The 21,290-nt window shown below is 36.6% G+C and overlaps 1 protein-coding gene across 2 annotated transcripts in view; it reads left to right on the plus strand.

Annotated features, from left to right (window-relative positions):
* Positions 1-14,818, plus strand: part of THBS2 (thrombospondin 2) — a 34,021-nt gene extending 19,203 nt beyond the window's left edge. For both annotated transcript variants that reach the window (XM_064648903.1, XM_064648902.1), the window contains exons 14-22: positions 411-518; positions 2,325-2,484; positions 3,919-4,037; positions 4,627-4,861; positions 7,460-7,687; positions 8,096-8,367; positions 9,196-9,293; positions 11,477-11,616; positions 12,318-14,818. In XM_064648903.1, the coding sequence (XP_064504973.1) occupies positions 411-518; positions 2,325-2,484; positions 3,919-4,037; positions 4,627-4,861; positions 7,460-7,687; positions 8,096-8,367; positions 9,196-9,293; positions 11,477-11,616; positions 12,318-12,325 (1,368 nt within the window). In that variant the 3' untranslated portion in view covers positions 12,326-14,818. The remainder of the gene's footprint in view (positions 1-410; positions 519-2,324; positions 2,485-3,918; positions 4,038-4,626; positions 4,862-7,459; positions 7,688-8,095; positions 8,368-9,195; positions 9,294-11,476; positions 11,617-12,317) is intronic.
* Positions 14,819-21,290: the final 6,472 nt, after the last annotated feature.

The following is a 21,290-nucleotide window of genomic DNA, read 5'->3' on the forward strand; positions in this document are numbered from 1 at the left end:
AGACCTTCTCCTGGCTTTTATCTTTATTTTTCTGGCAACCAAACCTGCACATTTTTTATGTAATCTTCAAGCATATTTCAGGAATTATCTATAAAAAGTTGATGTAAGAGTGCATGTCTGTGCATGCGGTGTGTATGTTCTCTGTTAGTTTCTTCTAAAATTTACTGGAAACATCATTTTAATAGGAGCTGAGAAATAGAATGATTTGCAGATGTATATCAATTACTTTACAATATGAAAACAGCAAATGAACTACTATCTCTGGCAGCAAACAAACAGGCACTTTAAAAAGTGTTTGTGACTGATTGCTTTTGTTTTATAGTCTCTGGTGTACCATATCTACTCTTCTGCCCAGGCAAGTTATTCTGACATAATGTAAACATAATGTATTGATTATTTATTTTGGCTAGGATAACTGCCCCCTTCTGCCTAACTCTGGCCAAGAAGACTTTGATAAAGATGGTAAAGGAGATGCCTGTGATGAGGATGACGACAATGATGGTGTTGAAGATGACAAAGTAAGATGTGTGTCTGTCTGTAATACATTTGGCCTAAACATCTGGTTTTAAGGAAAACCATTACAATAGATGTGAACTTTACTGTTCAGAGCTTCAGCTGAGTTATTCTGCACTGAAAGATTTGTAGTGCAGAGTAAATCTGTGTTCAGTCAAAGGAGAGGAGCACTGTGCAGAGCAAAGCAGCCTGGGGAACCTGGGGATGAATTATGTTCTCTGTATCAGATTTGAGTTCAGTTACGTACATGAAAACAGTTTAATGGAAAGTGGCATTGAATTTTTTATGTTGTAATGGGAGAATGACAGATCTATTGTATTTGAAAAGCTGGTAAGTGTTATATATGAGATGTGTTAGAAACATGTTTGATGAATAAAAATAAACACAGCCAGTATCAAGGGGAAATGACAGGAGGAAAATACCTAGCCTGGTTCATACTTTCCTTCAGATTTTCCCAGAAGACTAAAATTCAATTACCTGCAGAGCCTAAAAGATAGCCAGTTAATCTAAAACTGTTGTTCTTGTATATCCAGTAAAAAGAAAGAGACGCTTCCAGAGTGGGCTTCACTCTGACTTTTCTGAGTGAAAATGACTCATCCTCTGAGTGAGGATGAGTGAATTGGTTTTAGAATTTTACTGTTCCTCTTTGTTCCCTTCAGAGGGAGCCTAGATGTTCTAGAGTTTCAGATGGTTAAAGCTGGCTTAGAGTTATGCTCATGGGTTCTCTATTTGGAATATTAAAAAAAAGAATCCAAAGAATAATTTGATAAAGTGATATGATTTAGTATGTATTTTTTTTAAATTGTAGCCAGAACTTCTTCTGTGAGCAGTATAAAATTTTGATTTGCCTCTATATCTTGTCATTGATTATATAAAATGTATTCCTGGGGAATTATAAATATTGTGCTAAAAAAAATTATTTCCTAGTAACTTTTTTTTGTGTTAGCAGAGAAAAAGTAATTGAAAGACTTATTCTTTATGACCTCTCTCAAATTTGATGATGCTGATGTAGCCCTCATTCCCACTGCTTTGATTTGATTTTGTTCTTTGCTTTTCACACTGAGTAGTTTCTTGTGCCTGTGCAAAAGAGCATCTGTAATTTGGGGATTTGTGAAACATAAGCATTCTTCTTCTGACAGAGTTTGAAATTATAGACTAAACTGACAGGAAATTTTCACAGGTCCATTTAAAAGGAATGGTCTCAGGAAAAAAATATTTTTGGTAAATGAGAGTATTTAATTTTAATTTTTATAAAGCTTTTAAAATTTTATTATCATGTGCAGAAGAACACAACCAACAAAAAAGTCAATCCTTGTTTAAATGGAAAAATCAAAATATGTGATATGAAATTTAAAATACTGACACTACTTTGTTCCAAAAAAAGTCAGAATAACAGTTCTAGTTGTCTTTTTTGTGTTCCAGAAATTATAAAATGCAGCTAAATTTGGCCTGATTTTGCAACATATTCTGATTTTTATTTTTTTTTTAAAGACATGTACCAGTGATGCACCTTTATTTAAGTATCTGAGTACAGATCCAGTTTAAAATCCCTGTTGCTCTCCTTGTGAGATATGGAGCACAATTCACATGCTTTGTACAAAACCACAAAACCAGACAGTGAGCCAGGCTGTCCACATGCCATTCTGTTACCACCAAGATCTTCTGTGTAGGTACAGCTTGTCCATTGAAAAAATAATGGGTTAATATTCTGATTCTTGACCTCTGTCGAAGATGAACAGGAGAGTTACCACTTCATTGTATTCTCTCATGAGTTGTGATTTATATTGTGGAATCTTCTTTCTTTTTACTAGGACAATTGCCCTCTTCTGTTCAACCCTCGTCAGTTTGATTATGACAAGGATGAAGTTGGTGACCGTTGTGATAACTGCCCCTATGTGCACAACCCCGCTCAGATTGACACAGATAACAATGGGGAGGGTGACTCATGTGCTGTGGATATTGATGGAGATGGTATGCTTTCAGTTTTGAGAACTGAGTACTGTTCCAAAAGTGCACTTTGCTTTATGTCCAGTAAGATTGGCTACCTGCTTTTATACATGGAATAAAATTGTGTCTAGCAGCTCAGAAACGCGGGGGAAAAAAGAGAAGACTGAGGTTCATCTGTCCTGTGTAGTATATTTGCCCATATAGTCCCTAAATGACTATAAAGGATATTGTTGAAGAATAAATCACAGCAAGTCTTTTATCAGTGTAGTCTTAAAAAAAAATATCTTTCATTTATCTGTGTTCCAAAGTAATCAGGGTCTAATATAACACTTTTGTTGACTTTTCATTTTCCTTTGAGGGAGGGATAAGAACATCAGAACATTCATATGGTTAAGACAATATCCATTGGAAAGTAATCAGCTTTTCTATGAATGTATGCAAGGCTCACAGGAATCCAAATACACATGTTTTAAAATATTATTAAAGGTATTTATTTCATCTACCAGTACATGCCTATATGACCCTGATTTGATGAGAATTAAAAAGGGGGAAAAACACTTAAATATCTCTCAAAAATCATATCCCTGCAGCATTTAAAGTGTATGAGAATCCAGAAATACTAAAAGTTGAAGAAATCTAGTTTTGAGTTTCCTTCAGTAATGTTTTAAACTTTTGGATGCCTATCTGACTTCAGCTTCTGAACATTTTCTTCTTCTGATCATCAGGGTCATAATAGTACTCATGGTAGTTCTGCATTTGAAGAAAAATGTAATCATATTGTTATTGGCTGAAATGTTACACAAATATCCAGGGACCATATAAAATAGGAAGGGGTCCTTGTATCTTTTCCAGACAGATATACCAATATGTGTTCATTTCTTTTAATCTTACTATAATTCTGAAGGAGATTGTTGGTTTTTTAATAAAGTTTCCTGAGGAAACGCAGTTTCTTTTGAAACTTTGGGATGCTATGCAATAAATGATGAACATGTTCTGGTAAAATTAAAGTATTTAATGCTGAGACAGCTGAACATTAATACAGTTGTTACTATACCAAACTTCAGAAATTCAAACCTGATATGGCTATGCATTCTATGCCATTTCTTAGAGTGTGGGCAAAAAATCCAAACCAAATTATTTAAAATTTTTATCTGTCATTCTTTAAAAAAGGAGTAAATTCTTAAGGCATAATGAGCCCTTACTCTAGCAAAATTCATTAGAAAAATACATATAGAAGACTTTATCATAGCAATAAAAATGGAATTAATACCATAATTTTTCTTTATAATACGTCCTAACTGTTTCGTGTAGTAGTAATGATGTAGCAATCAGAAAGCCTATGAACCCCTTAAGAGCCTTACTTCTTTACTGGCGAGTCCTATAGTTTATGGCTGTCTGTGTTGGATGTTACATAATTCTGATTTCTTCAATTTTTTGTTGGTTTTTTTTTCCTCATAGACATTTTTAATGAACGAGATAATTGTCCTTACGTCTATAACACAGACCAGAGTGATACAGATGGTGACGGAGTTGGTGATCAGTGTGATAATTGTCCATTGATGCATAATCCAGACCAGGTAAATGATGAAAACAGTTTCCTTAATGGTAACGTTAGAAAAAGGGCAGAGAAAAGAGCACAGGAATTGCTATCAGTCCTTGTTTACTGGACAGCTGAAGAGGTGGATCTATATTGCTCACTTTCACATTTCAGGCTGTGAGATCTCTTAGTATGAGATGAAAGGGAAGTAGAGTGATGATGCCTTCATTCCATCTGCAACACTTTGGTGAACTGTTTTCTTCCCCTATGGCAAGTGAGTACAGTTTCAGGGCTGCATTTGTCATGCCTGAGTGTTTTGGTCCATGTGCAGATAAGTAACATCACATACACAGAAGCAATCAGAAAATGTGCTGCCCATACTGACACCACCCTGTCATCTCTAGAATGACAACAGTGAAAACTGTCAAAGCCCTGCCCTGGAAATATCTTGGGGACCAGATCTTGTCTTGTCTAGAAGAATTAAGTAGCCACGCTAGTTTGAAATTATGTTCCTGCTTTAGGTATCACTTGTCTACAGAAGTCCTTGAAGAGAAGTGCTGAGCAGTTAAGTATCAGGCTGTACTTCTGTGTTTAATTAAAATAATAAAATTACTCTTTTTTTGGGGTAGACTGATGCAGACAATGACCTTGTTGGTGACCAGTGTGACAATAATGAGGACATAGATGAAGATGGTCACCAGAACAACCAGGATAACTGCCCCTACATCCCCAATGCTAACCAGGCTGACCATGATCAAGATGGTAAAGGTGATGCCTGTGATCCTGATGATGACAATGATGGTGTCCCAGATGACAGGGACAACTGTCGCCTCAGATACAACCCTGAGCAGGAGGACTCAGATGGTAAGAACAAGATCATATGAATTTCATTTAGTTCTTAGTATCCAATTTTGATCTTGGAATATTAATATCTGGTGAAGATAAAAACTTCAGATCAAACTGAGCTGCTTTTGCTATTTTAGACACCACAGACTTCAATGGAACTGAACTGGCCAGCTTGGTCCAGGGTTAGGGCATTAGGAATCATCTTTGACAGGAGATAAAATATGCACAAATTATAGAACACCTTTAACAAAGTCATGTTAATTTTTAACTATTTTTGTAAAAAGGACTCCTGAGCAGCTTTTCTCAAATTTCCCACATAGGTTGCTTTAAGTTACTTGATGGGTGGATGTGTCAGTGTTAAAAAAATGGATACATAATTGTTCTTTTTTCCAGTTCTGTGGTAAAGTGTTGCTGGTTACTCTCAAACAGTCCTTCTGTATGCTTGGCATTATTTAAATGATGAAACAGTGACAGTTTCACTCTCATGAATTTAATTTAGAAAACGGTTATTATCCTTTGAAAACTACAAAATATGTTTACAAATAATGACCCTTGCAATAAATACAGGTGAGCAATTTCTCTTTGAAGTTATACAACTTGCTGAAGTCATTCCATGGTTATGCTGTTGGAAGTGAAAGCAGAATTTAGTATCTGCACAATACAGTTTTACATACATTTAGAAAGATAAAATACTGAGCCCTGACTGATTTCCTGGTAAGACAGCTGCTGGCAGTAGGTAGTTTCTCGTTGGTAGTCAGTAGTAGTTCTTAAATTATTTAACCTTTCAGTCCCGTAATATATATCTGGAATATCTTCGTACTTGCCAGACTCTGGAATAGCCCCTTTATTTCATAAATCCAGAATAAGGGTGACCCCAAGCTGAGATAGTTTGTTATAGTCATCTGTCACCTGGATCTTGTAAGGAAGACTACATTTATGTATGGATTAACGATTCACAAAAAGCATATATTTAATTGGTTTAGCCAGCTCATCACTGTCATTAGTGGCAGGTCCAACAAGTCTTGGAAAAGGGGTAAGTAAAGCCAAAAATTGCTCCCATGCTCTTGAAGATGTGAGTTGTAGCATATGAAGATGAGACTGTGGAGAGAGCTGTTCAATGTGACTGGGTAAACAAACACTTTATAACTTTCCTTGACAGAGAATCAATGTTGTCAGCAGCAGCTCACTACCAAATGAACATCAGCTGGACTTCCAGTGAATAATTAGATTCTTCTGTGAATTAGCTCTGTGATTTGGCAAAGGAAACAAGATAGGAAATTCATTCCCTTTTCTTCAATAAGTGCTAAGACAAACAGGTGGAGGAGCACACAGCTGGTCAGGATTTGGAGTTCTCCATGGCAGATATCCAGGGTGGAAAATGGGACCATTTTATCACGTATCTGAACTGCAGAAAGTCTTTGAGATATTAGATGCTTCAGCTGTCTCTAACTGCTCTTTTCTTTTTGGCTCTTGCCTAAAACTCATTCTGCTTTCTCTCTGAAAGCTCCATACTTGGGTAATGCTATGTTAGTCACGGTAATGGAGCTTTCCATTTTTCTGTGAAGCATCTAGTAGTAGGCCAATATGGAATGAGCTCCATCATTGCTATTTCCCATTGTGTTAATTCCCATGTTCTTAGAGCAATAATAAATGCTCAGCTACATGAGGATAGAAACAGAATTAGCTGACAGTACTGCTTTTACGTTACTACCCAGTGGAATATCCAGTGTTTTCTGTTGTAAAAGTTGGAACCATTTGTGAATTTGTTTCCATCCTTGTCTAGCCAAGTTTTTCTGCCTTATTTTCTAGTCTTTGTACTTTTGTATGCCTTGCAATAACAGTGGTATTGGCAATGAGATATTTTTGTACAGATGCCTCCTTTCACTGCCTGCTGTTTGAGGCAAGTCACATCTCCTGGTTTCCATCAATAGTATGGGTAAATTAAGAAAGGAAATAATTCGTAGGTTTTTTAAAATATTGAGTGTAGTAAAAGCGTTGAGCAGAAGCACAACTGTAGATTAGCTGTATGGATGTATTTTTGGTTCTCTAAAAAACTTGTTGCAATTCATGTTACAAAACTTAATTTTTTCATTCCTCCAAGGTTAGTCCTATTGGATATAGTGCTGCGTTCTTTTCTCATACATTTTTCTGAAGCATTGTGTTTTTTATAAGTCAGATTGTTTTACCTATGAGTGAAAGAGCAACCAAGCATCTATGCATATTTTACTGCAACATTCTCCCCACTTTCTTTTGAAATAAAGGTGACACTTTTGCAATCTGAAGCACCTTAGATGGTTTGTTGCAGAAAGAATCTTGAGACAGTGATAAAAGAGTCTGAAAAAAATTTAATATGATCAACAGTAAATAAAGATGTAGTAATGTGTGGTAAGATAAAGATTTTAATGCTATTGTTTGAATTAATTTGCACAGCATATATTAAAATGTGGGTTTGTATCCACATCGAGGACAAATAAAACTGAAAATGCAATGCAAACATTAGTGAACTACATTGACATAGCAAATATCCAACTTTTCCCACTCTAATTCCAAAGTGGTGTACAGACTAGGCTGGATAAATTGCTAAAAGTTGCATTTACTTATTCACATTGCTTACAGGTGATGGCAGAGGTGATATTTGCAAAGATGACTTCGACAATGACAATGTTCCAGATATTTATGATGTGTGCCCTGAAAACAATGCCATCAGTGAAACTGATTTCAGAAAGTTCCAGATGGTCCCCCTGGACCCCAAGGGAACAGCTCAGATTGATCCCAACTGGGTTATTCGCCACCAAGGGAAGGAACTGGTGCAGACTGCCAACTCTGATCCTGGAATAGCTGTAGGTGAGTATCAGATGTCAGTCATCATCTTTGGAAAAGTAACGAGTGATCCTGTGATAAGGAAAGGGAAAAAAAGGTAGATAAATGCACTTCTTGCAAACTTTGGACTAAGCACAAAGACAATGTATATGCCCAAAATAAAAACAGCTCAATGCTGTTTGCGTTTATTGTCCACTCATCTCATCACTGACTGTAACATTCGTAATATACACAGCTGAAAAAATTATTTCTCTCCAGAAGTCTCCCTGTGATAGGTGGACAAGTGTAACTACTTTTTCTTCTATAGGTAAGGAAACTGAGAAAGGCTGTTTACCACTCCTGCCAAAATTCAGGATGTAGCTGGGACTCTTGGGTGTGGACAACTGGATACAGGATTGTAACTCAGTGGTTTGTCTCTTTGTACTCTCCCAGGCTACGATGAGTTCAGCTCTGTTGACTTCAGTGGGACATTCTATGTTAACACAGACCGCGATGATGACTATGCCGGCTTTGTGTTTGGTTACCAGTCCAGCAGTCGGTTTTATGTTCTGATGTGGAAGCAAGTCACTCAGACCTACTGGGAGGACAAACCCACCAGGGCTTATGGCTATTCTGGTGTGTCACTCAAAGTAGTGAATTCAACAACTGGTACTGGTGAACACTTACGGAATGCTCTCTGGCACACAGGAAACACCCCTGGACAGGTGAGAGATTTAAAACCTCAGGCCAACAGTGCATGACTAATATTTGAAAAATAAGGGAGATGTCTCAAAAAGAATTTCCTTTCACACCTCAATTTTTTGGAGATGTTTATCAGCTTTTCTTCAATTCCCATATTAGTAGTGTCAATAATAACAAAGAATACTGCATGTATGAAAGGAAGATGAGGTGATCAAAAGGAAAGGAGTGAGAGGTCTCAGTTATCCACAAATCCTTTCTTACTTCTGTATTGGCACTTGCTTCTTTGGTGTTCCAGCTTGTTTGACTTATACATGGTTTAGAGTACAGTAACCAGTGACAGAAAAAGAGAAAAAAAAGTTAAAGAGAGAAAAACTGCTGCTGTTCCAAATAGTGTCCAACCGTGGAAGGAACTTGTGCCATTTGGAAATGAAATTAGTGGGGATTCACATATGGATAGGAATTGATCGTGGACCATGACCGAGTGTGAGTCACAGGCAGTAACATCTGTGCAAGCTGCAGTCCCTCTCCCTCATTGAAGACACTTGTACAGATAGAAAAAATAGAATCAAGTCTGTCAGCATGGGTGTGTATTTGCAAACCCGAAGGACTTCATAAGGGAAGTCAGGTTCAATGCTGTAGTGGTCTTCAGTGGTCTTAGCTATGGAACTGCAGATGAGTAAGTGACCACCAGTTTAAGACAGAACTTTCCATTACTCTGACTCTAAAAAGAAGTCTTCTGATCATACGGTCAAATATTAAACTCTATTTTCAGTTTCATGCTCTGCAGAAAATAAGCTTTGGCTACTGGAGCGTGGTGTGTTTCTACTAAGGCATTTTTATTCCTACTGTAGGTGCGTACTTTGTGGCATGATCCCAAGAACATTGGCTGGAAAGATTATACGGCTTACAGGTGGCATTTGATTCATAGGCCTAAAACAGGACTAATAAAGTAAGAAATATTTCTGCATCTATATATTTTCCAGTAGCAAAACTTTTGTCTCTGTTGATATAAAAACTACGTTATCAGTTTCTTTGTTAGTTCTGATAATTGTGATACTTGTGACAGTTTGGGGGACATTTTGTTGTCTTCAGAATAAGTTATTTTACTTTTCATATATATTTAATTTAGTCTGGATTGTTCAATATTTACATCAGCTAAATACTCTTAAGTTAAAAAGCTTTCTCAATAGCTTTTCTGTAAAGATACCAAAAATTCCCCAGCAAAACTCAAAGCAAGATTAGAACATGAGATTGCTCTCCAGCCTCTGGAATTTCAGTGAATGAAATTAATTAGAAACATTAGCATCGCCACAGGGAAGAAGGCCAGCAGCCTGTCTACTTCAGCATCCTGTCTCCTGTAGTGTCTTATACAAGACACTGCAGAAGTGGCCATGAGCACATCTGTAATGCACACAACAAGGAGCTATGGCATGTGACTTTCCTTAGAACCCAGCTGTTTATCTGATGTTGCAGAGATTAAGCATTAACTGTCCATGTCAATTTTATCTTCTACGAACTACTGGAACTGTAAAGAACATTTTTCATGGGACAGAGTCAGACCTTACTTCTAAAGGTTTCTTTGTGCTTATGAGCAGGGGATTTTCATTTGTCTGTGAAAGACAAAAGTGTAGACAAATTTGGATAGACTTCTACCTGTTTACTGGAAAGAGCTTTTTTATGCATCAAATTATTGCAGTCCAAAGCATTGACTGATACAGGTCAAAAGGAAACTTGATTCATGTTACTGTTACCTGTAACTTCCTTTGCAGAATCTATGTAGTGTCAGACAAAGCATGATTCCATTGGTATCTCATTAATCTAGCATGACAAATTCTGTGGTCCAGGGCATTAAATTCCTTCATTTAACTTCAGGGTGTTGTTATAGAAAATAAATTAATTATTTTCCTGATGTGGTCATGAAAAAGTTTTATTTATACAGAAATATCAATTTCATATGAACATGATTAGAGCTATGTAATTTTTTTGGTGGGATGAACATTAAACTCTTCCCATTAAACTGTTCGGGTTCTTGATATTTTGAGAAGTATATTAAACCCATCATTCCTTTTTGCTGTTCTTTTTGCCGTCCTTTAAATATTGATTTCAGGGAGCAGTTTCACACTTGTCTTTGTGCACCTTTCAGGAAATAAAACACTTCAAGACAGAGCAAGTGCTGGGAATATATTTTTACCTAAGCAGAAATCTATCCCTAACCCCTGAGTTATAAGAAGCTGCTCAAGTGTTTTCATCCTTATACGAAGGCATTTTGCTGTGTATAACTAATGTACTGAAGCAGGATCATAATCCCTCCCTCCAGAGACTGCTCTAATTAACAAACTACAGAGTAACTTCATTTGGCCCAAGAGGCTGAGAGCCTAAGAACCTTGACAGTTTCAACGTCTCCCATGAAAAGTGGAGAATCCAAGTTCAAAGAAATGCAGTCTCTCTGATAGAGAAGGAAATGAAGAGATGTCTTTAGAGGTCTTTTGTCTCTAGGGAGGATGCCCGAAATGCTAAAAAGAAAAAGAGAGAGAGGAAAAAAAATCAAATTCTCCTTCTTTTCCAATTTATTATTAGTCTAGCTATTTGTATCCAAATCCGTCCAGCTTTCATTAAGCTCTTAAAATGTCTGAAAATGAGATTCAGCATGTCTTCAATTAATGTTTTGTTTGACTCTAAAGGAATGGTTCTTCCAATTTCTGATGTTGGCCCTTGCACTAAAGATAAATAAATCAGGCATTCACACAGCTGTAAAGACAGCTTTGCTCAGTGATGTGACAAGGCCGTGTGCTAACCTCTGAGTTCACAGGGACAAGGGCTTATCAGTGAATTCTAGTACATGACATAGTTCATTCCAGGAGACACGAATGTTCTAAATAAAGAACTGGGAAATATTTTGCAGATGGTGTGCATAAAATTACTCCTGGAACAGCCCACTCTTTCTGATAAATGTGTTATGGCTGCCAGCCAGGTGGGTGTGTGAGAGAGATAAGAAGTGATTTCTACAATTAAGTTGGGTTTTCTGGTGCTTTGTTAAAATTAATTCTGTTTCAGTTCTTAGGGACTGTTACCAGCTCTTACACTAGACACTGCGTTATCCTCCTTGTCTAATTTAAAATATGTTCTTTACAGAGTTTTAGTGTATGAAGGGAAACAAGTCATGGTGGATTCTGGACCAATCTATGACACAACCTTTGCTGGTGGACGATTAGGTCTTTTTGTCTTCTCTCAAGAGATGGTCTATTTCTCTGACCTCAAGTATGAATGCAGAGGTTAGTTACAGAAAATGTCTGGAAAATGGTGAAGCCTTTAATAACTTGATGAGCAAACACAAAATGTGGAAATGAAAAGTATCCTCCAGTTACTGAAGGCAGTCTGTAATATCATAGCGTGGCATAAACCTTGATTTGTTGAAATGGCATAAATACCCCTTGCCCTTATAGTAAACTCAATTTGAATAGTAAAACCCAGATGTTTAATACTATCCACATGGAAAAAATGAGGTAAAAATCTCTGAGAGAGAACGGTGCTTAGAATTCTCTCTGCATATGCACTGTCCTCTGTATTTTATTTCAGTGTGTTCTGCAGGCAGAGTGCTACTTCTGGATTACCCCTTTTTCAAGAGGCATAAAGGAGAGAGCAGATATCTTTAATGAGCACGTCTATCTCTAGTGCCTTGTCTGAAATGTTTTGGAATTCAGAAAATGCTTTCCCAGGTTTTCTTATATATTATTTTTATATACATTTAGATACATAGCTGCACATACATGTGTGTGTGTCTCTCTTTCTATATATATAGGCATATATGTATTTTTATATAAACGTCCTCCCATCTGTAGGAAAATTTAGAACAGAAAGTATTGTGCTGCATCTCTATAGCGTACCATGCTGGAGCTCTGTTCTTGTGTGAATGACTTCCTAACCAAAAAAAAAGCCCAACCACAATTAATATTTTTTTTTCCATTTCTTTCAGATGCTTGAGCAATGGTTGCTGCATTACCAGCAAAGTACTGTAGATGCTATGCAACCTAGACACCTCAGTACATCCTTGTACTCCCAGTTTCTACTTGTGTACCTTCTGCCCTCTGTCCTCATGCTCCACTCACCAGGTACCTCCCTGCTGCCAGGAGTGCTTCAGCCATCCCTCCACCCAAGTGCCTTCTCACAGCCAGGACTAATGAAACCTAAACGTGAACGTCCAACCCGCCACTGAAGCAAAAGCAGATTGATACATTAGAACACTTTTGTAGAGTGAAAACTTAGCAAAACCTGTTTGTTTGTTTATGTGTCTTTTTAAAAGAATGACGTTTACATATAAAAATGTAATTACTTAATGTATTTATATATATGGAGAAAAAGAGGGGGGGTGATAATTATCAGTCATTGTGTTTAAGTGAGGAAAAATGTGTTCTAATTTTTTGGGTGTATGGTTGACACTTCCTTGCTCTACTCTGGACTGGACTTTAGTAACACAAAGCCTCTGGGTGTAATTTCAGCAAAGTAATGGCGGGCCACACCAACAGTGAAAATTGCTTTGGATGTTACAGTAAAGATCAATTTTAAACATTTCTTGATTTAAAAAGGGGTTTAACTGATGAGGATACTCTTAATAACATCCGTTAAAATTACAGGTGGTAGAATTGTCAAATTTGTAACTCAGAGCATTCTCTAGTAGAGGCTTAATTCAGGCCAAATGGAATTGAACAAGAAACTCTCATTTGAAAGGGAAGAGTGATTCATTTAAATATCCAAAGCTATCACTATTGTTTGACTTTCAAAAAGTTACTTTCAGTTGCTCTGTTTTCATTATATTCTGCATTGCCTTGTAATAAAGAACATACCATGACTATGTGGAGCAAAATGAACCAGAACCACTTTTCCACCTCTGCTGCAAAAAGCACTTTGACATCCTGAATCCTGATGTGGGTTTTTGAAAAGGTGGCAACACCACTATTACTTAATTTGGTAACATGAATTTAAGGTTCCATTTATAAATATTTTGTTAGTATTTATTATGATTATCACATGGAGCTACCTTCTCTGATAATTTATTTTAAAGCATGTCATATAATGCATCAGTAATACATTCACAAATAATGATATTTTAAAGCTATTTTTGAAAGCATATCACAATATGTAGATATTGTCAAAGCATGGCCTACACTTAAGTATAATTTCATGGTTTATAGTCATGTATACTTTAAAGTTAAATGAATAATAAGGAATTTACAAATGGAACCTTAATATATATCCAGTTACCCTGATTTTAATATTTTTGTATTGTTACCTATGTCTGCTGTACATAGAACTTCTTAAATAATGCTGAAGGGATACCAGTGTTTATTCTAAACAGATACAACATTTACTCAGATATACAATAGTATAGACATGTTTAACATTTTTGTTTTGTTTTGTTTTAAGTTGTACGAGCTTTGTTCACAAAAAGAAACGCACGCTGGTGTAATTTTATTCATAGATGAGTTAAGTAATGGAAGAATACAGTACCTCTGCCTTCTTCTACGGCACAGTGAGCTAAATGTTGAATCAACTTTTTCTCCCTTGAAATAGATTTTGTTGCTGCATTCATTAGAAAGGAATCAACAGTTGCTGGCTTTATTGCACATTTTGTAGTATTCATATTATCAATTTTTTTTTAATTTTATATTTGGTTTTGGTTGAGTTGGGCTTTTTTCCCCCAAATCTTCTTCATGAGGTTTTTAAATATTTCAGTTTCTTTTGGTGTTTCAAGTGGCATCCCCAAGTTCCAAGCAGAAGGTAGGGTGACTTCATTAAATGTAATGAGTAATAGCTGTGTAGGGTTTTTTGTTTTGTCAGAGAAAGACATCAGTGTGGGGATGAAGATGTTAATATTTGGACTGTATCATAATTTTCCTATTCTATGTAAATTATTTATGATTTTTTTTTATTTCTTTTTTTTCCTTGTGAGTGTGTCAGAGAGTGAGAGTGATGAAATTTCCTTTTGTTTTGCCAAAGATTGTAAATAATTATTTATTTGTTTACATGGACGGAACTTTATCAATTAACGTCCTGTTTCATTTAGTCAGATCCTCATTTTTTATATATATATATATATATTAAGAAATTAATAATAGGAAATAAACTGTAAAAAGGTTTTATAAACCAAAATCTCTTTACCTTTTTTATAGTTAAAATGTTTCTTTAAAGAAAATATGCCATTCTCCAAAGCCCTCACTTAAGCCTCCTGCCTTGCTGTAAGCCAGTTCATTTCAAGCAAACCAGTAAATCTGTTGCTTTGTTACAAATCACCAGTGTCTTCTAAGTTGTAAGCAGCAGGTTTCTCAGTATCTCTGACAAGACATCATTCCCCATGAAGTCTTTATCTGGCAAACTATCACAAATTTTATTTATAGCATTGTTACTGAGAAATATTGATCCTGCTTCTCTGTATTTGTCTTGGCTGATGTGTTTGAACAAATATATCTCCTTCTGTAATTGCTGCTTCTGAGGGTCCCATCTGAGTCATTGGGATTCATTGGTGTGAGTGGGGATTGCCTTCCTGCTGGAGATTTTCAGGAATGAGTGAGTCATTATAAACCAAACAGAATAAAATATAAGAAAAAAATCTTAGCACGAGAGATCTTTCCTACATGTATAAACTGCTTGCAGGGAGGGGAATTTGAATGCAATTAGGAAAATTAAGGATGCCCAGCATGTCAAAATGCAAATTTTGAGGTATGGACACAAGTTCTAACTTTTCTTGGCCTTACAAATATCCCAGCTATTTGGTTTCCTTGGCTTTTTGTTCCTGTATGAGTACTTGGAACATTATACAAGAAAGCCATGTAGTCTTCAGTACAATTTTTTATGAATCCTTTAAACCAAAACAAATGTTCATTCGTGTAAAGAGGTGCAAGATCATCAATGATTGACGTTATTCACAGAGTGATCAAGAACTTTTTTATCCACTTTCTCAACAATTTTTTTAAAACTCTGGTATGAATCTGCAAGAGAGTTATGAGCGTGGACACTTAATTATGATTCTAAGGGAAAATATCTCTTGATGGCAACCAAACAAAACCCCACAAAACTAAACACAGGGACATAAAATGACTGGAAATGTGTGGAAATATAATAGCAGCACTTCAGTACTAGTACAGGGTCTCTCAGAAAAACAGAAGTTTTGTGTACCTTCTGCCCTCTGTCCTCATGCTCCACTCACCAGGTACCTCCCTGCTGCCAGGAGTGCAGGTTCTTCTAACTACTTTAAGTCTTTTGAAGATACTTAGGAGTATTTGTATAATCTGGGAAAAATACATATTTAAACATTTTGCGACGTCTGCACTTCTGGTTACCAGAGAGATACGGATATGGAAGAAGAAGGTCTGAAATCGCTGAGGACAGGCTGTTTTTTCTCACAAGGGGAAACTGAGTAGAGCAGGTGTGGATTCTGCCACTCAGTCATGAGTGACACTAGGCAAAACTTTTTTCATTTTTTTCATTTCCCTGGGCATCAGGCTCCCATCTACTAAAGGTCAGTGGTAAATTTCTTCTCCTTTAAAATGCTTTTGATATGTTTTACATATCTTACTGTTTCTGGGCCAGCCATAAAACCAGGAAATACTGAAATACTGAAATCCCCCGGAAGTTAAGTTCTGATGAGACTTCTTGACAATTTTTAAAATATGGGTGTTTTGGATAAACTTTGAATAAATCACTGACTTCTGAAAAGTTAAGCAGAACTCACAGCATTTAAGAATTTGTCCATTATAAGAGTAATGCATCTGCCATAATTTCTTCCAGAAAGGAAGGAAAAAATTCTACCCAAGTATTGTATCTGATATCTGTGTCTGCTGCTTGCTAGCTACACAATGGGGGCAGGAGCTGAACAGACTGTCACAGTCAGTGGGCCAAACCTTCATCTTGGTCAGCTCACTGGGAGTTTTACTATGGAGTTGAGTGATAGCTGGATGAGATTCAGGGTTCGGCTTGTCCTGCGGACTTCCATAGAGGAAGAGCTATAATGTTTGTATGAGAACATCTGCTCTCTAAAGCCATTTGAAGAAAATATATAACTATGTAATAACTTGGCACCACACTGTTTCCATTGTGGAGAAGACCACCCCTGTAGATCAGGAAGGGAGACTTCGAAGAAAAAGAAACCTGGAGCTGATGAAAACAAAGGTTCTTCTAATCCATTATCCTTCTTCTTGAAACCTACCAGTACCAAATTCACAAGAGGAAGGTGTCAAATATTTATCATTAAAAATGATACATTAACACTCCTAGAAGGGAAAAATCATTCTTAGCCCCAGCAGTTAATGGGTGGGTTCTGCCTTTGTGCCTGCGTGACCTTTTTTACACTCATATAACTGCAAATATTTTTATTCATATAAATATCTCAGATATTTAATCCCACTTCTCCAGCTATTGAGAACTCTAGAGATTGATTATATACTACACACGGCACAAATTTCCTTTTACTGATTTCAGATCTGTTACTGTTTAATTTCATTGACAGGCTTTATTTCTCACAGACTTTGGAAAGGAATGAATAGTATATATTTCATTATAAAACTGTATGTTAGAAAAATAATATTCTACTTTGCTTTTACTGCTCATGTGCATATGTCTATAATGGGTTCATGCAGCACATTAAAGGTAGAAGAATTTACTCTGCTTGATAAAAAGATCAGCTGCTATGTTGTTGAAATTCTGTTCTGATACAGGCCATGTTTATGACCTTCTCCAAGTCTCAGTCTAGCTCTTGTGCAGATGAGTTGGACAGATCTTTCATAACCTTTTCTTCTGTCAATTGTTGTTGATCATTATCTGTTCTTCTTGATATTTTTAGAGCTAAATGTGAATATGTTTGGTGTTGCTCCTTTAGAAGCAAGTGAATCATCACAGTCTACAACTTCCTTGTGAGGGGAAGAGGAGAGGCAGGCACTGATCTCTTCTCTGTGGTGACCAGTGAAAGAACACAAGGGACACAACCCACAGTTGTGTCAGGGGATATTTAGGTTGTATATTAGAAAGAGGTTCTTCACTCAGAGGGTGGTTGAGGGCTGAAACAGGCTCCCCAGGGAAGTGGTCACAGCACTGTGACTCTGTCAAGCCTAACAGAGTTCAAGAAGTGTTTGGATGATTCTGTCAGTCACATGATGTGACTCTTAGGGAAGGTCCTGTGCAGGGCTAAGGGTTGGACTCAATCCTTGTGGGTCCCTTCCAACTCAGCATATTCTTTGATTCTGTGATTTTCTTTTCAGACACCTACTTACATTCCTGGACTCTTTTCAGCACTGCTAAATGCACCAGTCTATGGAAGCTGGAGGGCTGCATTGCAAATCACACTTCAGATCTTAGGAACAGCTGTAATAAGGTATCTTGTAATTTACAGATTGTTTTTAGTCATTGAGATTACCTAGTCTTTTGGTAACTTCTAGCAGATATAGTTTTGACACCCCCTTTGTAAGCTGATTTTCTCTCTTTAAATAATGATGACAGAAAAAAGAAGGGAGAGGATGGCAAGCTGCAGGCACTGTCAGCAGCTGCAATGGATATTTTTTGACCAATGCTTTTTTATACATGTGAAGGAAATGAAACAATGTTTTCAATTTCGTGCAAGGCAGATTTCTCTCAGATACTCTTCTGATTGATCATTCAATCTAGTTTTCTTCCTGGAGTTGCTCTGCTGCCTTCTTGTAAGTAGCAACAACCTCCAGTAGAAAGACGTTGCTAAGACATTCCTTCGTGGTGAAACTGGAGTACTTAAGAGTTGGAACATGAAGCCCAAGCAAATTAGTCTGTCCTGATTTATGAAGATTCGGCTGCAGTGTCTAGAATTTTGCAGTCAGAAGTGAAGGACCACCCAACTGGCTGTGGATGTAATCCAGTGGGTTTTACTACATGCAGTAAGCCTGAAGAAATGGCAACAGTGTCTCAAGCTGAAACCAGTGACACTTGGAAGATCACTTGCTTTCTCAAGTGAGATTAAGTTCCAAAGATATTGGCAATTACTGTTCTAGAGAACAGCAGTTCTCCATTTAAAGAGAAAAGTTCCAATATTTGTAAAGGAACAGGAAGAAAACCAGAACATTGTTAAGATTTGCACTATTTTCAGTTAAATGGAGCATACGCAAGCAGTAAAATGGCAAGAAACCACATTCTTTTTTTGTTCTTTTTCTTCTTTGAAAATCTTCTTTTTAAGTCATTAAAAGAAAGACAGAAGTAAAGAGTCACTTCTCTTCCAGATTTTTCATTAATATGTCAATATAAAGCTCCCACTTATTTGAGAAGGAAGCACACTCAGTTGTACATGGAGGGGACTGAAATGGTTGGTATTTATATAGTTCCAAATCAATCTATAGGATCTAATTTCTTGCTTTTGGTTGAAGATTTTATAGTTTTCTTGGTTTAATCAACAATATTAAAATGGTCAACAGTGATAAATTATTGTATCAGCTTACTTGGTGCCTCCACCACAGACTGGTATCTGAGCTTGAAATAGACCTAAAATCAGTATTATTCATTAAATGGAAAGAAATTAAGCCATTCATGATTACAGATAGGAAGATTGCCCAACCTTGCATAGAAAATGTATTGTCATCACTGGACAATCAAGAAACCTATTGTTCTTCATGTCTAGCGTCAGCCATCGCTGTGGTGTGAGAAGATAATATGCTCCCACTCTTAAACATGAGGGAAAGGGAAGCTGTGGCTGAAGAGAAATGAAGCAGAGGGCTTCTGAACACTTGGTCAATGTCTTTATCACAAGACCATCCATTTTGAAACAGGCACAAGTCATTATGGCAGCAATATGAAAAAAAAAATCAGCTCTTGTTATTTCCTGTTTGGAATTTCCTCTAAAAATGATTTAATCTCCCTTTAAGAATAATTAAGACAGGCAGTCTTATTTGAATGCTTCCGTATTCCCTTGTTTACCTCTGAAAGTTCTAATTATTCATCCAACCATGGAGTATTGTGCTGGAGAGGTAGATCAAAAGAATGCTCTTCTGCTAACTTGAATGAGACCTATACACTGGAAGGCACAGAATTTCAAACATATCTTCTTTTGAGTACAGAAAAATGTTTCAGAACTAATGCCTACTTTAACAAATGATCCTGATATTTAATATATTATCTGAGTTTAGTAAGACAAATAATATTTATGGAACATTTTCAAAGGGGGAAAATATTTAATATATTACATTTGAATACATGTGGATAATATCCACTTTTTTGTAGTGATTGAAGGGTCTTTCATGTAAAATCTTTTCAGTTATTAGGGTTTTTTTCTGTTTCCATCTATGGTAACTTTTTGTGAATAAAAATGAGAAGATGATTTTTGTTATTAACAATCATTCTAATTACATGGAAGACCTGAAGTCTGGTTAAGTTTTTATGGAAATCACATGTTCTGGGAAGGAAGGTTCTATTCAGAACCATTTCACTTTTCTGCAGAGAGGAAGAACTGTTTTCTTCCAGTTCTCTTCCAGAAGGCGTCGACTGCCTTCTGGTGAGAGAGATAGTACAACTGAGTTATTGAAACAGAACCTCACACCTGTGGCACGAATCCACTCAATGTATTGTGACAGCCAAAGAAATAGCCATAGTAAGAAATCCTGCCTGCAGCTACCTTGTGTGCAGTCACCTACAGAGAAGAGGGGGAATATATGCTAAGCCCCTGAGCTCTGGGGTTTGGAGATTGGCTCCATGGCTGCTGTGTTACCTATACTAAAAATATTTTCCCCTATCCTTATGGCAATGCATCTGTGTACAATGTAGTTCCAGATTTAACACCTGAATACTGCACTTAAGATTCATTTTTTTTCTTAATGATGTATATATACTAAAATTAAACAGTCTTACTTACTTATTTCTGGAATATTCTGGAAAAAGCCAGTGTGGCTTTTTTCTTCTGTGAACTGGGGTTTAATAATGCTCCTGTATGTCCTAGAGCATGAAATAATGATTAGAAAGCGTTCTTAAAAAAACTCCAGTGCACAACATTGTAGTGTTGTAACACTGGAAGGATAGCTGTGCATTTTCATTCCTGTGCAGAACGAGTTCATAATGTGATGGCAACTATTTCTCAAAAAGTGTGCATTGTTAGCTCCATAATTACATACATACTTTCCTCCCTGTGTTGTTTTCTCCCAAGAGAGCATGAAATATTGCAATTTAACACTGCTTTTGGTAAATCACAACCTATTTCATATCAGCTGTTACTTCACATCAACTTCTTAGGTCATGCTCGCATCCCAAAACAGAGGAGAGCCACTATAGATTTTGCAGTACTTTCAGAAATAAAAGATTACTTGAAAAACTACTGCAGTAATTTCTATATTTTCAAAATAAATGAATGTTGTGTTTTCACATTGTTGAAAAGTTTTAACACTGAAAAGTGGCTTAGAAAACCTTTGGGCTGTGATGTCAAAACAATTCAAGATCCTGAACTTGTATTTCTCAAGAAGAAGGATTAATTTTTGCAAGGAACTGTAAATATTTCACTGTGAATAATAAGTAAGAAATGGAAGTATCTGAGACATCTTTACCTTTTCTACTGCTCATTAAACACTGCATAGATATGTCCATGTGGGATAAGCTAATGTTGTCAATTTGCCTTATTAGGACTACTAGTTTTTCATACACTGCTTCATAATTTAGAAGTACATAAATAATCTTTTGGCAAAAAGCCTGACACTTCTTATGTTGAAAGTGTTTTGCATTTGAAATGTCAAATAAAACTGAAGTTGTGGAAAGAGTTATTAATTTAAAAGGAAACGCTCTCAGAGCATTTTAATTTCCTGATATAACCAGGGATAACCTACAGGAAAAGTAGAATATCCTCCCCATTTTACCTGCCACAGCACTCAGAAGAGCATAGCAATGCCAAGGTTGTGGGAGTCAGTCTCCCACCATCACAGTCCAAGAGGTACTGAGAATGAAACCAGAGAAAAACGAA

Source organism: Pseudopipra pipra, chromosome 3, assembly GCF_036250125.1.
Source record: "Pseudopipra pipra isolate bDixPip1 chromosome 3, bDixPip1.hap1, whole genome shotgun sequence".
NCBI lineage: Eukaryota > Metazoa > Chordata > Aves > Passeriformes > Pipridae > Pseudopipra > Pseudopipra pipra.